The sequence below is a fragment of the Pseudophryne corroboree genome, chromosome 7, assembly GCF_028390025.1.
Source record: "Pseudophryne corroboree isolate aPseCor3 chromosome 7, aPseCor3.hap2, whole genome shotgun sequence".
In the NCBI taxonomy this organism is placed as follows: Eukaryota; Metazoa; Chordata; class Amphibia; order Anura; family Myobatrachidae; genus Pseudophryne; species Pseudophryne corroboree.
In genome coordinates this window covers 515322673-515337741 of record NC_086450.1, presented here as the reverse complement: position 1 = coordinate 515337741, position 15069 = coordinate 515322673, and the positions used below count along the sequence as shown (strand labels likewise).

The 15069-nt window shown below is 56.9% G+C and overlaps 2 protein-coding genes across 3 annotated transcripts in view; both read left to right on the top strand.

The window, feature by feature from the left end:
- The window catches only part of RNF40 (ring finger protein 40), a 271003-nt gene extending 265584 nt beyond the window's left edge, over positions 1 to 5419 (top strand). For both annotated transcript variants that reach the window (XM_063935490.1, XM_063935489.1), the window contains exon 20: positions 5109 to 5419. In XM_063935490.1, the coding sequence (XP_063791560.1) occupies positions 5109 to 5285 (177 nt within the window). In that variant the 3' untranslated portion in view covers positions 5286 to 5419. The remainder of the gene's footprint in view (positions 1 to 5108) is intronic.
- A 3654-nt stretch (positions 5420 to 9073) lies between these two features.
- LOC134943977 (uncharacterized) lies at positions 9074 to 14554 on the top strand. The gene has a single exon (XM_063932529.1). It carries the CDS (start codon positions 9451 to 9453, stop codon positions 13357 to 13359), a length of 3909 nt encoding a protein of 1302 aa, XP_063788599.1. The 5' UTR covers positions 9074 to 9450; the 3' UTR covers positions 13360 to 14554.
- Positions 14555 to 15069: the final 515 nt, after the last annotated feature.

Genomic DNA, 15069 nt, shown 5'->3' with positions numbered 1-15069 from the left:
GATGGGAGCACAGTGATCAGGGTGAGAGGAGAATGAGATGGGGCACAGTGGTCGGGGTGAGAGGAGAATGAGATGGGGGCACAGTGATCAGGGTGAGAGGAGAATGAGATGGGGGCACAGTGGTCGGGGTGATAGGAGAATGAGATGGGAGCACAGTGATCAGGGTGAGAGGAGAATGAGATGGGAGCACAGTGATCAGGGTGAGAGGAGAATGAGATGGGGGCACAGTGATCGGGGTGAGAAGAGAATGAGATGGGAGCACAATGATCAGGGTGAGAGGAGAATGAGATGGGAGCACAGTGATCAGGGTGAGAGGAGAATGAGATGGGAGCACAGTGATCAGGGTGAGAGGAGAATGAGATGGGGCACAGTGGTCGGGGTGAGAGGAGAATGAGATGGGGGCACAGTGATCGGGGTGAGAGGAGAATGAGATGGGAGCACAGTGGTCGGGGGTGAGAGGAGAATGAGATGGGAGCACAGTGGTCGGGGTGAGAGGAGAATGAGATGGGGGCACAGTGGTCGGGGTGAGAAGAGAATGAGATGGGGGCACAGTGATCAGGGTGAGAGGAGAATGAGATGGGAGCACAGTGGTCGGGGTGAGAGGAGAATGAGATGGGGGCACAGTGGTCGGGGTGAGAGGAGAATGAGATGGGGGCACAGTGGTCGGGATGAGAGGAGAATGAGATGGGAGCACAGTGATCAGGGTGAGAGGAGAATGAGATGGGAGCACAGTGGTCGGGGTGAGAGGAGAATGAGATGGGAGCACAGTGGTCGGGGTGAGAAGAGAATGAGATGGGGGCACAGTGATCGGGGTGAGAGGAGAATGAGATGGGGGCACAGTGGTCGGGGTGAGAGGAGAATGAGATGGGGGCACAGTGGTCGGGGTGAGAGGAGAATGAGATGGGGGCACAGTGGTCGGGGGGAGAGGAGGATGAGATGGGAGCACAGTGATCAGGGTGAGAGGAGAATGAGATGGGGCACAGTGGTCGGGGTGAGAGGAGAATGAGATGGGGGCACAGTGATCGGGGTGAGAAGAGAATGAGATGGGAGCACAGTGGTCGGGGGTGAGAGGAGAATGAGATGGGGGCAGAGTGGTTGGGGGTGAGAGGAGAATGAGATGGGAGCACAGTGATCAGGGTGAGAGGAGAATGAGATGGGAGCACAGTGGTCGGGGTGAGAAGAGAATGAGATGGGAGCACAGTGATCAGGGTGAGAGGAGAATGATATGGGGGCACAGTGGTCGGGGTGAGAGGAGAATGAGATGGGAGCACAGTGGTCGGGGTGAGAGGAGAATGAGATGGGGGCACAGTGGTCGGGGTGAGAGGAGAATGAGATGGGGGCACAGTGGTCGGGGTGAGAGGAGAATGAGATGGGAGCACAGTGGTCGGGGTGAGAAGAGAATGAGATGGGGGCACAGTGATCAGGGTGAGAGGAGAATGAGATGGGAGCACAGTGGTCGGGGTGAGAGGAGAATGAGATGGGAGCACAGTGGTCGGGGTGAGAGGAGAATGAGATGGGGGCACAGTGGTCGGGGTGAGAGGAGAATGAGATGGGAGCACAGTGGTCGGGGTGAGAGGAGAATGAGATGAGGGCACAGTGGTCGGGGTGAGAGGAGAATGAGATGGGGGCACAGTGATCAGGGTGAGAGGAGGATGAGATGGGAGCACAGTGGTCGGGGTGAGAGGAGAATGAGATGGGGGCACAGTGATCGGGGTGAGAGGAGAATGAGATGGGGGCACAGTGGTCGGGGTGAGAGGAGAATGAGATGGGGGCACAGTGGTCGGGGTGAGAGGAGAATGAGATGGGGGCACAGTGATCAGGGTGAGAGGAGAATGAGATGGGAGCACAGTGGTCGGGGTGAGAGGAGAATGAGATGGGAGCACAGTGATCAGGGTGAGAGGAGAATGAGATGGGGGCACAGTGGTCGGGGTGAGAAGAGAATGAGATGGGGGCACAGTGGTCGGGGTGAGAGGAGAATGAGATGGGAGCACAGTGGTCGGGGTGAGAGGAGAATGAGATGGGAGCACAGTGGTCGGGGTGAGAGGAGAATGAGATGGGGGCACAGTGGTCGGGGTGATAGGAGAATGAGATGGGAGCACAGTGGTTGGGGTGAGAGGAGAATGAGATGGGAGCACAGTGGTCGGGGTGAGAGGAGAATGAGATGGGAGCACAGTGATCAGGGTGAGAGGAGGATGAGATGGGGGCACAGTGGTCGGGGTGAGAGGAGAATGAGATGGGGGCACAGTGGTCGGGGTGAGAGGAGAATGAGATGGGGGCACAGTGGTCGGGGTGAGAGGAGAATGAGATGGGGGCACAGTGGTCGGGGTGAGAGGAGAATGAGATGGGAGCACAGTGATCAGGGTGAGAGGAGAATGAGATGGGGGCACAGTGGTCGGGGTGAGAAGAGAATGAGATGGGAGCACAGTGATCAGGGTGAGAGGAGAATGAGATGGGGGCACAGTGGTCGGGGTGAGAGGAGAATGAGATGGGGGCACAGTGGTCGGGGTGAGAGGAGAATGAGATGGGGGCACAGTGGTCGGGGTGAGAGGAGAATGAGATGGGGGCACAGTGGTCGGGGTGAGAGGAGAATGAGATGGGGGCACAGTGGTCGGGGTGAGAGGAGAATGAGATGGGGGCACAGTGATCGGGGTGAGACGAGAATGAGATGGGGGCACAGTGGTCGGGGTGAGAGGAGAATGAGATGGGGGCACAGTGGTCGGGGTGAGAGGAGAATGAGATGGGGGCACAGTGGTCGGGGTGAGAGGAGGATGAGATGGGAGCACAGTGATCAGGGTGAGAGGAGAATGAGATGGGGGCAGAGTGGTCGGGGTGAGAAGAGAATGAGATGGGAGCACAGTGATCAGGGTGAGAGGAGAATGAGATGGGAGCACAGTGATCAGGGTGAGAGGAGAATGAGATGGGGCACAGTGGTCGGGGTGAGAGGAGAATGAGATGGGGGCACAGTGATCAGGGTGAGAGGAGAATGAGATGGGGGCGCAGTGGTCGGGGTGATAGGAGAATGAGATGGGAGCACAGTGATCAGGGTGAGAGGAGAATGAGATGGGAGCACAGTGATCAGGGTGAGAGGAGAATGAGATGGGGGCACAGTGATCGGGGTGAGAAGAGAATGAGATGGGAGCACAGTGATCAGGGTGAGAGGAGAATGAGATGGGAGCACAGTGATCAGGGTGAGAGGAGAATGAGATGGGAGCACAGTGATCAGGGTGAGAGGAGAATGAGATGGGGCACAGTGGTCGGGGTGAGAGGAGAATGAGATGGGGGCACAGTGATCGGGGTGAGAAGAGAATGAGATGGGAGCACAGTGGTCGGGGGTGAGAGGAGAATGAGATGGGAGCACAGTGGTCGGGGTGAGAGGAGAATGAGATGGGGGCACAGTGGTCGGGGTGAGAAGAGAATGAGATGGGGGCACAGTGATCAGGGTGAGAGGAGAATGAGATGGGGGCAGAGTGGTTGGGGGTGAGAGGAGAATGAGATGGGAGCACAGTCATCAGGGTGAGAGGAGAATGAGATGGGAGCACAGTGGTCGGGGTGAGAAGAGAATGAGATGGGAGCACAGTGATCAGGGTGAGAGGAGAATGAGATGGGGGCACAGTGGTCGGGGTGAGAGGAGAATGAGATGGGGGCAGAGTGGTCGGGGTGAGAGGAGAATGAGATGGGAGCACAGTGGTCGGGGTGAGAGGAGAATGAGATGGGGGCACAGTGGTTGGGGTGAGATGAGAATGAGATGGGGGCACAGTGGTCGGGGTGAGAGGAGAATGAGATGGGAGCACAGTGGTCGGGGTGAGAGGAGAATGAGATGGGGGCAGAGTGGTCGGGGTGAGAGGAGAATGAGATGGGGGCACAGTGGTCGGGGTGATAGGAGAATGAGATGTGAGCACAGTGGTCGGGGTGAGAGGAGAATGAGATGGGAGCACAGTGATCGGGGTGAGAGGAGAATGAGATGGGAGCACAGTGGTCGGGGTGAGAGGAGAATGAGATGGAGGCACAGTGATCGGGGTGAGAGGAGAATGAGATGGGAGCACAGTGGTCGGGGTGAGAGGAGAATGAGATGGGGGCACAGTGGTCGGGATGAGAGGAGAATGAGATGGGGGCACAGTGATCAGGGTGAGAGGAGAATGAGATGGGAGCACAGTGGTTGGGGTGAGAGGAGAATGAGATGGGGGCACAGTGATCGGGGTGAGAGGAGAATGAGATGGGAGCACAGTGGTCGGGGTGAGAGGAGAATGAGATGGGGGCACAGTGGTCGGGATGAGAGGAGAATGAGATGGGGGCACAGTGATCAGGGTGAGAGGAGAATGAGATGGGGGCAGAGTGGTCGGGTGAGAGGAGAATGAGATGGGGGCACAGTGGTCGGGGTGATAGGAGAATGAGATGGGAGCACAGTGGTCGGGGTGAGAGGAGAATGAGATGGGAGCACAGTGATCGGGGTGAGAGGAGAATGAGATGGGAGCACAGTGGTCGGGGTGAGAGGAGAATGAGATGGGGGCACAGTGATCGGGGTGAGAGGAGAATGAGATGGGGGCACAGTGGTCGGGGTGAGAGGAGAATGAGATGGGGGCACAGTGGTCGGGGGTGAGAGGAGAATGAGATGAGGGCACAGTGGTCGGGGTGAGAGGAGAATGAGATGGGGGCAGAGTGATCAGGGTGAGAGGAGAATGAGATGGGGGCACAGTGATCAGGGTGAGAGGAGAATGAGATGGGAGCACAGTGGTCGGGGTGAGAGGAGAATGAGATGGGGGCACAGTGGTCGGGGTGATAGGAGAATGAGATGGGGGCACAGTGGTCGGGGTGAGAAGAGAATGAGATGGGAGCACAGTGATCAGGGTGAGAGGAGAATGAGATGGGGGCACAGTGGTCGGGGTGAGAGGAGAATGAGATGGGAGCACAGTGGTCGGGGTGAGAGGAGAATGAGATGGGGGCACAGTGGTCGGGGTGAGAGGAGAATGAGATGGGGGCACAGTGGTCGGGGTGAGAGGAGAATGAGATGGGGGCACAGTGGTCGGGGTGAGAGGAGAATGAGATGGGGGCACAGTGATCAGGGATTGGTCACAGTCCTCTCATTGCGCTGTCTCTTTGTCTCCATGTAGGCCCGCCTCACCTGTCCGTGCTGCAATACCCGGAAGAAGGACGCCGTTCTCACCAAGTGTTTTCACGTCTTCTGCTTCGAGTGTGTGAAAACCCGATATGACTCCAGGCAACGTAAATGCCCCAAGTGCAATGCCGCCTTCGGAGCACACGACTTCCATAGGATCTATATCAACTAGTGGCTGGGACCACAACATGGACAGGACTGGAGACCCTCAGGGTCTGGACCACAGTAGCCGTGTGATGGGGGAGGGGGGTGTCTGTTCAGAGTGGACAATAAAGAGACCAACAGGATCAACATGTCTGATCCACATGACGTGTGTCACGTGTCTGACTGTACATGTTATATGTATGGAGGTATGTACAGGATACACGCATGATGGTGAGATGCTGCGTGTTGTGCCACAATGATGTCACACTCTGAGTTACATTGTGTGTCAGTGATGTTATACTCTGAATTACATTGTGTGTCAGTGATGTCATACTCTGAGTTACATTGTGTGTCAGTGATGTCATACTCTGAATTACATTGTGTGTCAGTGATGTCATACTCGGAGTTACATTGTGTGTCAGTGATGTCATACTCTGAATTACATTGTGGGTCAGTGATGTCATACTCTGAGTTACATTGTGTGTCAGTGAAGTCACATAGCCTGTGCATGATAGATTGTGTCATTGTGATGTCATTCTCCCTGTGTGAGGATGATTGTCTTGCAGTGATGTCATTCTCTCTGTGTGCAGTAAATGATGTCATGGTGATGTCATACTCAGTATAGGATAGATTGTACCACAATGATGTCATATTCTCTGTGTGAGGATGTTTGTGTCGCAGTGCAGATAAAATGTGTAAACCGCTCTCGTAAAATTTTCTAAAAAGTTTTTTAAAAAATATACAGTACTGTGCAAAAGTTTTATGCAGGTCTGGAAGAAATGCTGCAAAGTAAGAATGCTTTCATATATAGAAGTGATAGTTTATTTTTTATCAATTAATAAAATGCAAAGTGAATGAAGAGAAGAGAGATGTACATGAAGGGGACAGAAGGATAGGAGCCGCCTACATCCACAGAAGATCTGTGGTCAGTTCTCCGAGGTGTTTGGAACAACCTCCCTGCCGAGTTCCTTCAAATACTGTGTGCAAGTGTACCTAGAAGAATTGATGCTGTTTTAAAAGCAAAGGGGGTGTGGCCGGAGAGCCCCAGCCACGAGGCAAATGGCCGCCCTGGCACTGAAGGGGTTAATCCCTAGTGCCCGGCGCCATTTGTAAGGACAAAGGGGCGCTTGGCGCCAAATTTGAAATGTATTGGGCGCTAGGCGCCGGGTTGTATTAAATGTTTTAAATGTATTTTTTAAACTGTGCCGTGGTCCCGGACCCCTCCGGAGACCACGGCAGGGAGGACAGCTCCCCGGCGCGCTCAGCAGAGTGTGCGCGCCGAGGGAGAGGAGGCAGCCGCTGACCGCCGGAGTCCGGGAGCTCCGCTCCCGGCAGCGGTCAGTGTAGCCCCGGGCGCACTGGAGTGTGCGCGCCGGGGAGAAGGGTGAGCGCTGCGGCTGGGAGCTCGGCTCCCGCTGCAGTGCTCTATGTGAGAGCCGCCGCTGGGGGCCGGGAGCTCTGCTCCCAGCGCCTCAGCACAGCACGAGTGGCCAGCCGCAGCAGCCGGGACGGACGTCCCGGGCTGCTAGCCGGCGAGGGGGGTGCGCTGCAGCCCGGCTCCCCGCCGGACGCTGCAGCGAGGCCACAAGACAGGCGCCGCTCAGGGGGGACCGGGCTAGCCGGCTCCCTAGCGGCGTGGGCACATTAGGCGGGCGAGCAGGCTGATGAGCACTGGGGTCCGGGAGCTACGCTCCCGGCGCCCCAGCGCCACAACAAAGCCAGAGTCACGGCGGCCGGGACAAGTGTCCCGGGCCGCCGGGCTTAGGTACAGGGGGGTGCGCCGCTGCGTGCGGCGAGGCCACTGATTAGTGCCACCCTGGGGGGACAGGGAGAGCCAGCTCCCTGGAACCCCAGAGGCAGAAAAGCAGGCTGGAGGATGGGGGAAGCCAGCCCCATACCTCCAGCACTGAGAGGGAGAGCCCTAGCAGCCAGGCTGCAGGGCTAGGGAAGCACAGCAGTTAAATAAAACATTGTGTAAAATAAGGACATACAGTGTGTTGTAAGGCACTGCAGTGCCTGAGTATGTAGAGTCTGTGCAGGGCACAGGCTCAGTGTATATTTAAAAGGGGAAATGTACAGTGTGATTTTAAAATGTAATGTATTTAAAGATAAAATGCACTTACTTGATTGTGTGTCCCAGGAGGGGGGAATCCATAGCTGTGCAGGCTGATGGATTCTCCCAGATCTTTTCCCTAAAAACGGAATGCTTTCCCATCAGCCTCACAGTTCCAATGGGGACAGGGAGAAAGAGAAGCAGCTTAGCTATAAAACAAGCTGAGTGGTTTCTTGGAGCTCCATGGAGATCAGCCGTAGTGGACCAGAGACCTGGACCGGGGAGCCAGGCTGCCCAGCTCTGGAGCCCAAATCCAGGCTGCAGGCAGTGAGAAGGGGTCCCGGGCAGGTTTCTGGAAGTCAGTTTAGGAGGGAAAACCTCCCCCCAGCCAGACTGAACGGCACCGTGGGAGTAGCCTGCTCTCCCAGATGGGAGAGACAAAGGAGACCGACCACTCCCCACTGTCCATTGGGGACAATGTTAGGTGTGCATGAGACCAGAGCATGCACAGCTCATGGGTAAACATTGATTGGTTGTACACCACAGGGCGGGCTTACCCCCTGTGGTAAGGGGTCTTGGAGAGGGATAAAAGGAGGGCAGTTGGCCCATAGGATTGTGTATTGTAACATCTTCTTCTGCTGAAAAGATCTTAATTGTATGCTGTTGCCCCTAGCAATAGGGAGGAGCCTTTTTAAAGGTTTTTGAGCAATAAACACCTTTGCCTCAAGAAGACTGCTTCATCTTGTGACCAACAGGGTTAGGCCAAACCTAGCCCCGTCCTCCGGCTGTCCAGGGAAGCACCTGACGTCTCCAAGCTCCGCCTTCCGCCAGCTACCGGTAGAGGCCTAGCAAGTGGCTAGTGGGGATTCGTCGACACCGCACAGGTGTGGTAAAGCAGTGCGTCGGCACATACAGAGCAGAACCGTGGTTCCAAACGCCACGGCAGGTTAGGAGTTTGGTGGCAGCGAGAACCCGCCCACAGCGCAGTGGGTGGAGTCAGTAACAGGCGGTTACTGACGGTAAGCGGGAATCCCCTATGTGGTCAGGCCTCGTGCGGCTTGACCTTCCAATCTGTGCGCAGGCCACGGGACGCGGCAAGCGGTGAGTGCTTCCGTACGGTACCGTCCTGTCACAGAAATTGGTGGCATAGTGGTGGGATAATCCCAGGCGGCTTTTCATCACCCGATTGGAGAAGCCGAGTTACTCAGGAGAGGAGTAACTGCAGCGCAGGAGAACGCACAAGATGGCGGAATTCAGCGGAATGTCCAAGGAGGATCTGGAGATCGTATGCCAGGGGAAGGGTGTGGAAATCCCTTTCAACGCGTCCAGGAGCGTCATGCAGGCGGCGCTCAGGAGCTGGGAGGAGTCTCAGGTGGAGGTGGAAAACACTGACGGCGTCAGCATCGCAGAGGACGACCCAACAGTGGACCTTCGCACAGGACCGGTGAGATCCACAAGCCCCGCCCTCTCTCACAACAGCCATATTTCCCAGCAATCCCTAGCAGGGCCAGGATCCCAACGTCCCAGGGGGGGCGACCCGGATACCCTAGCAGATCGGCTAGCGGAATTGGGGGAAAGGGCAACGGAGCAAGAACGCATGCTTGTCATTCGGATGTGGCATGCGGAGCGGGCATCACAGGCCGTGGTACCCCGGGAGCCGTTGTCAGCTGTTGTACACAGATCAGGACGAGTTCAGTTTGCCAAGTTTGCAGACAGTGATGGGGACATTGATGGACATTTGCAAGTCTTTGAGAGGACTTGTAAACTACATGATCTACCCAAGTCAGAGTGGGTGAGACACCTTGTGCCCACTCTGCATGGAGAGGCCTTGGAGGCCTATCGAGGAGTGGCGACGGAGGACTGTGGGAACTACGACGAAGTCAAGAAGGCCCTCCTCCAGCGATTCTTCATCACTCCTGAGTCTTACAGGAAGAAATTCAGAGACTTGCCCAAGAATCCTAGCAGCACCCATGAGCAGTTCGCCACCCAGCTGAGGCAGTACGTGGTGAAGTGGGTGAAGGATTCGGAAGCCACTACGTGGGACGCACTGATCGACCTGATCTGCAGGGAGCAGTTCTACCGCAGGTGCGCCCCAGAAGTGAAGGAGTGGGTGCTAGATCGGGAGCCACCCAGCTTAAAGATGGCTGCCCAGTTAGCAGACAAATATGTGGCAATTCGGCCGCAGGGGCAGAAGCGCCCAACCAGCAGCCAACCCCAAAAGACTGTACCACCAGGGGGACACCCCTCTTCAGCTCATCGCCCCCCAAAGCAAGCATCTTCCAACCCGGGTGCTTTTGGCCAGCAACCGCCCCGCAGTGCCCCTGCCAGTAATCAGAGGCCATCGGAGCCACGCCTGGACAAAAAGTGCTATGGCTGTGGGAAGATCGGACATCTGAGGATGAACTGTCCTGCATCCCAAGCACCCCAGACTCGTGCCCCAAATCCGAGTGCTGGAGCCCGGATTGCTTGCTTAACCCGGGAAGATGAGCTTCCAGAGACTGTACCCCCTCCAGTCAGTCCGATGGAGTGTGGCAAGAAACAAGTGGACTCCACGGAAAGAGTCACCTGTATGGCTAAGAAGCCCCCACCAAATATGTGGCGGCACCTGCAGCCGGTCCAAGTGGGATCCCTGCAGGGCGAAGGCTTAAGAGACTCTGGGGCCTCCATAACCGTTGTAAGCCCCCACCTGGTCGACCCTGCTGCCGTACTGCAGGGTTGCACTGCAAAAGTTACAGTGGCCGATGGGCTAGAGCGAGAAGTGCCCATGGCCAGAGTCTACCTCGACTGGGGAGCTGGACAAGAGTTAAGAGATGTTGCCGTCATGGATGGCCTCCCAACTGATGTCGTCTTGGGGAATGATCTCGGTGGAGGGATCGTTACTGCCTTCGCGACCGCCATCACCCGGAGTCAAGCGGCCAGACTACAGTCTTCATCGTCTCTGCCAGCACCGCCCAGCCCAGAGGAAAAGACCCCAGCGGCTGAACAACCGCCAACCACAGCGTCAGCCATCCCAAAGGAAAAGACCACAGCGGCCAGATCAGCACATCTGCCCCTTGCCTCTGGTGGGCCTACGTCCCCTAGCAACGCAGAGGATGTCGGTTCCAGTTTGTTGAATCCTGTGCGGGTGCCCAGCGACGCTCCTGTCCCTAGTGGTCTGCCAACTCCGGCGGTGAGTATGAGTGACTACCCCGACCCTACCATGACTGACCCCAACTTGACTGACCCCAATCTTCCCCCTGTAGAGTGTCCAAACTTAGGAGAAAGTGAGGGCCGCAGGCAGGAGTTTAGGGAAGCTCAGCTCTCTGACCCATCCCTGGAAGGTATGAGGCGCCAAGCTGGCCGCGGCCTTGCTGGGATGGGGGCAGGGAGTGTGACCTGGTGGAAACGGTTACTGTACCGGGTAGCCAAGGTAGAGGGGGATAGGCCAGTGCGGGAGAAAGTTCAACTGGTGGTTCCCAGGAGCTTTCGGGAGCAACTGATGTCAGTTGCCCATGAAATTCCTTTGGCGGGACACCAGGGGAGAGACCGAACACTGAGGCGCCTGACGCAGAACTTTTTTTGGCCCGGAGTGTCGGATGACGTCCGGACCTACTGTAAGTCCTGTGATGTGTGCCAACGGCTGGGACGCCCCAGTGCTCGGGCTCCCCTGAGGTCTTTGCCAATAGTCGGGGAACCTTTCCAACGAGTGGCTGTGGACATAGTCGGTCCCCTACCTGTGCCCAGTAGATCGGGGAAGAGATACATCCTCACCGTGGTGGATTATGCTACCCGGTATCCAGAGGCTGTGGCTCTGTCCGCCATCACTGCGGAAAAGGTAGCGGACGCTCTGCTAGGCATATTTAGTAGAGTAGGGTTCCCCAGTGAGATCCTAACCGATCAAGGGACGCAGTTCATGAGTGATCTGGTCCAGTGTCTCTGGGCGAAGTGCGGGGTGCGCCAACTCCGCACTGCCCCCTATCATCCCCAGACTAACGGACTTTGCGAGAGATTCAATGGCACTCTGAAGCAGATGCTACGGGCATTTGTGACTTCGGAGGGAGGAGACTGGGAGCGATACCTGCCGCACCTCCTGTTTGCATATCGGGAAGTGCCCCAGGAGTCAACCGGATTCTCGCCCTTCGAGTTACTATATGGCCGCCGAGTACGTGGACCTCTTGACCTGTTCCGGGAGTCTTGGGAGGGGAAGCTGATCCACCAGGATGAGTCCGTGGTGGAGTATGTGTTGAAGCTCAGAGATCGGTTAGAGAATCTCATGGGACTAGCGCAAGCGAATCTTGCGGAAGCACAGACCAAGCAGAAGACTTGGTATGACCAGGGCGCGCGTGCTCGGGTCTTTGGAGTAGGGCAGAAGGTGCTGGTTCTGGTGCCCACACGTCAGAACAAGCTCCAGGCTGCCTGGGCGGGACCGTACACGGTTGCAAAACGCCTAAGCGACATCACCTACGTGGTGTCATTTGACAGCGATGGTAGGAGGCAGCGTACCTACCATATAAACATGTTGAAGGCATACCACGAGCGTGTGGAGTCGGTAGCCGCTGTGTGCTGCCTGCCGATGGAGGAACCAGGAAAAGATCCCATTCCTGACCTCCTCGCGGATGCCAAGGGTGAGGGTGGTGTAGAGGAAGTTAGCTGGAGCAGTGAGCTTGGTAACCACAAGAGGGAGCAGCTGGAGTCAGTGCTGCAGTCCTTTGAGGCCCAGTTCAGCAGGAAGCCCGGCCTGACTTCCCTACGTGCCCATCATGTAGACACTGGTGAGCATAGGCCGATTCGGCAACCCGCGTATCGGGTCTCACCAGAGGCGCAGGCGAGTATCTACCAAGAGGTGCAGGAGTTGTTAGCGCTAGGCGTAATCACGCGCTCCAACAGTCCCTGGGCCGCCTCCGTTGTACTGGTTCCCAAGAAGGACCGGACAACCAGGTTCTGCGTAGACTACCGCCGGTTGAACGAAGTAACCAAATCCGACGCCTATCCCCTACCCCGCATTGACGCACTGTTAGACGAGCTGGCTCGGGCGAAGTACATCTCTACGTTCGATCTGAGCAAGGGGTATTGGCAGATACCAATGACTCCCGAGGCTCAGGAACGGTCCGCCTTCATCACCTCCTTTGGCTTGTTTGAGTTCAAAACGATGCCATTCGGGATGAAGAATGCGCCAGCCACCTTCCAGAGTGTGGTCGATGACCTGCTGAAGGGGTTCCGAGAGTTCGCCCAGGCCTACTTGGATGACATTGCTGTCTTCAGCCGAACCTGGGAAGAGCACCTGGGCCATGTGGGGTTGGTGTTAGAGAGGATTCGGTGGGCAGGTCTGACCATCAGGGCAGACAAGTGCCAAATGGGGATGACAGAGGTACAGTACCTGGGGCACCGTGTGGGGGGAGGTAAGGTGAAGCCTGAACCAGCGAAGGTGGAGGCGATCCGCGACTGGCCCCGGCCCACAACCCAGAGACAGGTCCTGGCTTTCTTAGGGATCGCAGGATACTACAGACGTTTTGTCCCTGACTTTAGTTCTGTGGCCAAACCCCTGACTGATCTGACTAAGAAGAAACTCCCCAAGATAGTTGACTGGACGACCGCATGTGAGTTGGCATTCCAGTCGTTGAAAACTGCTCTAGTACAAGCCCCAGTACTGATGGCACCGGACTATAGTAAAAACTTTGTTGTACAAACTGATGCGTCACAGTACGGACTCGGGGCAGTACTGAGCCAGGAGGGGCCGGATGGACAGGAGCACCCTGTGGCCTATTTGAGCAGAAAGCTGCTACCGCGGGAGGTGGGGTATGCCACAATTGAAAAGGAATGTTTGGCTATTGTTTGGGCTGTGAAGAAGCTTCAGCCCTATTTGTATGGCCGCCATTTTACGGTGGTAACGGACCACAATCCATTACGGTGGCTCCAACACACCACGGGGGAAAACGGCAGACTGTTGCGGTGGAGCCTTGCTCTTCAGGTTTATGACTTCCATATTATCCACAAGCAAGGCAAGGCTCATAGCAATGCAGATGGACTGTCACGTCAGGAGGAGCCTGAACCCCCAAAGAACTCCCGGTAACCTCGTTAAGGACTGCGGGACCAGGACCCAAATCGTTGGGACATGGGTCCCTGGTTGACCCGCTTGAATGGGGGGGGAGGAGTGTGGCCGGAGAGCCCCAGCCACGAGGCAAATGGCCGCCCTGGCACTGAAGGGGTTAATCCCTAGTGCCCGGCGCCATTTGTAAGGACAAAGGGGCGCTTGGCGCCAAATTTGAAATGTATTGGGCGCTAGGCGCCGGGTTGTATTAAATGTTTTAAATGTATTTTTTAAACTGTGCCGTGGTCCCGGACCCCTCCGGAGACCACGGCAGGGAGGACAGCTCCCCGGCGCGCTCAGCAGAGTGTGCGCGCCGAGGGAGAGGAGGCAGCCGCTGACCGCCGGAGTCCGGGAGCTCCGCTCCCGGCAGCGGTCAGTGTAGCCCCGGGCGCACTGGAGTGTGCGCGCCGGGGAGAAGGGTGAGCGCTGCGGCTGGGAGCTCGGCTCCCGCTGCAGTGCTCTATGTGAGAGCCGCCGCTGGGGGCCGCGAGCTCTGCTCCCAGCGCCTCAGCACAGCACGAGTGGCCAGCCGCAGCAGCCGGGACGGACGTCCCGGGCTGCTAGCCGGCGAGGGGGGTGCGCTGCAGCCCGGCTCCCCGCCGGACGCTGCAGCGAGGCCACAAGACAGGCGCCGCTCAGGGGGGACCGGGCTAGCCGGCTCCCTAGCGGCGTGGGCACATTAGGCGGGCGAGCAGGCTGATGAGCACTGGGGTCCGGGAGCTACGCTCCCGGCGCCCCAGCGCCACAACAAAGCCAGAGTCACGGCGGCCGGGACAAGTGTCCCGGGCCGCCGGGCTTAGGTACAGGGGGGTGCGCCGCTGCGTGCGGCGAGGCCACTGATTAGTGCCACCCTGGGGGGACAGGGAGAGCCAGCTCCCTGGAACCCCAGAGGCAGAAAAGCAGGCTGGAGGATGGGGGAAGCCAGCCCCATACCTCCAGCACTGAGAGGGAGAGCCCTAGCAGCCAGGCTGCAGGGCTAGGGAAGCACAGCCGTTAAATAAAACATTGTGTAAAATAAGGACATACAGTGTGTTGTAAGGCACTGCAGTGCCTGAGTATGTAGAGTCTGTGCAGGGCACAGGCTCAGTGTATATTTAAAAGGGGAAATGTACAGTGTGATTTTAAAATGTAATGTATTTAAAGATAAAATGCACTTACTTGATTGTGTGTCCCAGGAGGGGGGAATCCATAGCTGTGCAGGCTGATGGATTCTCCCAGACCTTTTCCCTAAAAACGGAATGCTTTCCCATCCAGCCTCACAGTTCCAATGGGGACAGGGAGAAAGAGAAGCAGCTTAGCTATAAAACAAGCTGAGTGGTTTCTTGGAGCTCCATGGAGATCAGCCGTAGTGGACCAGAGACCTGGACCGGGGAGCCAGGCTGCCCAGCTCTGGAGCCCAAATCCAGGCTGCAGGCAGTGAGAAGGGGTCCCGGGCAGGTTTCTGGAAGTCAGTTTAGGAGGGAAAACCTCCCCCCAGCCAGACTGAACGGCACCGTGGGAGTAGCCTGCTCTCCCAGATGGGAGAGACAAAGGAGACCGACCACTCCCCACTGTCCATTGGGGACAATGTTAGGTGTGCATGAGACCAGAGCATGCACAGCTCATGGGTAAACATTGATTGGTTGTACACCACAGGGCGGGCTTACCCCCTGTGGTAAGGGGTCTTGGAGAGGGATAAAAGGAGGGCAGTTG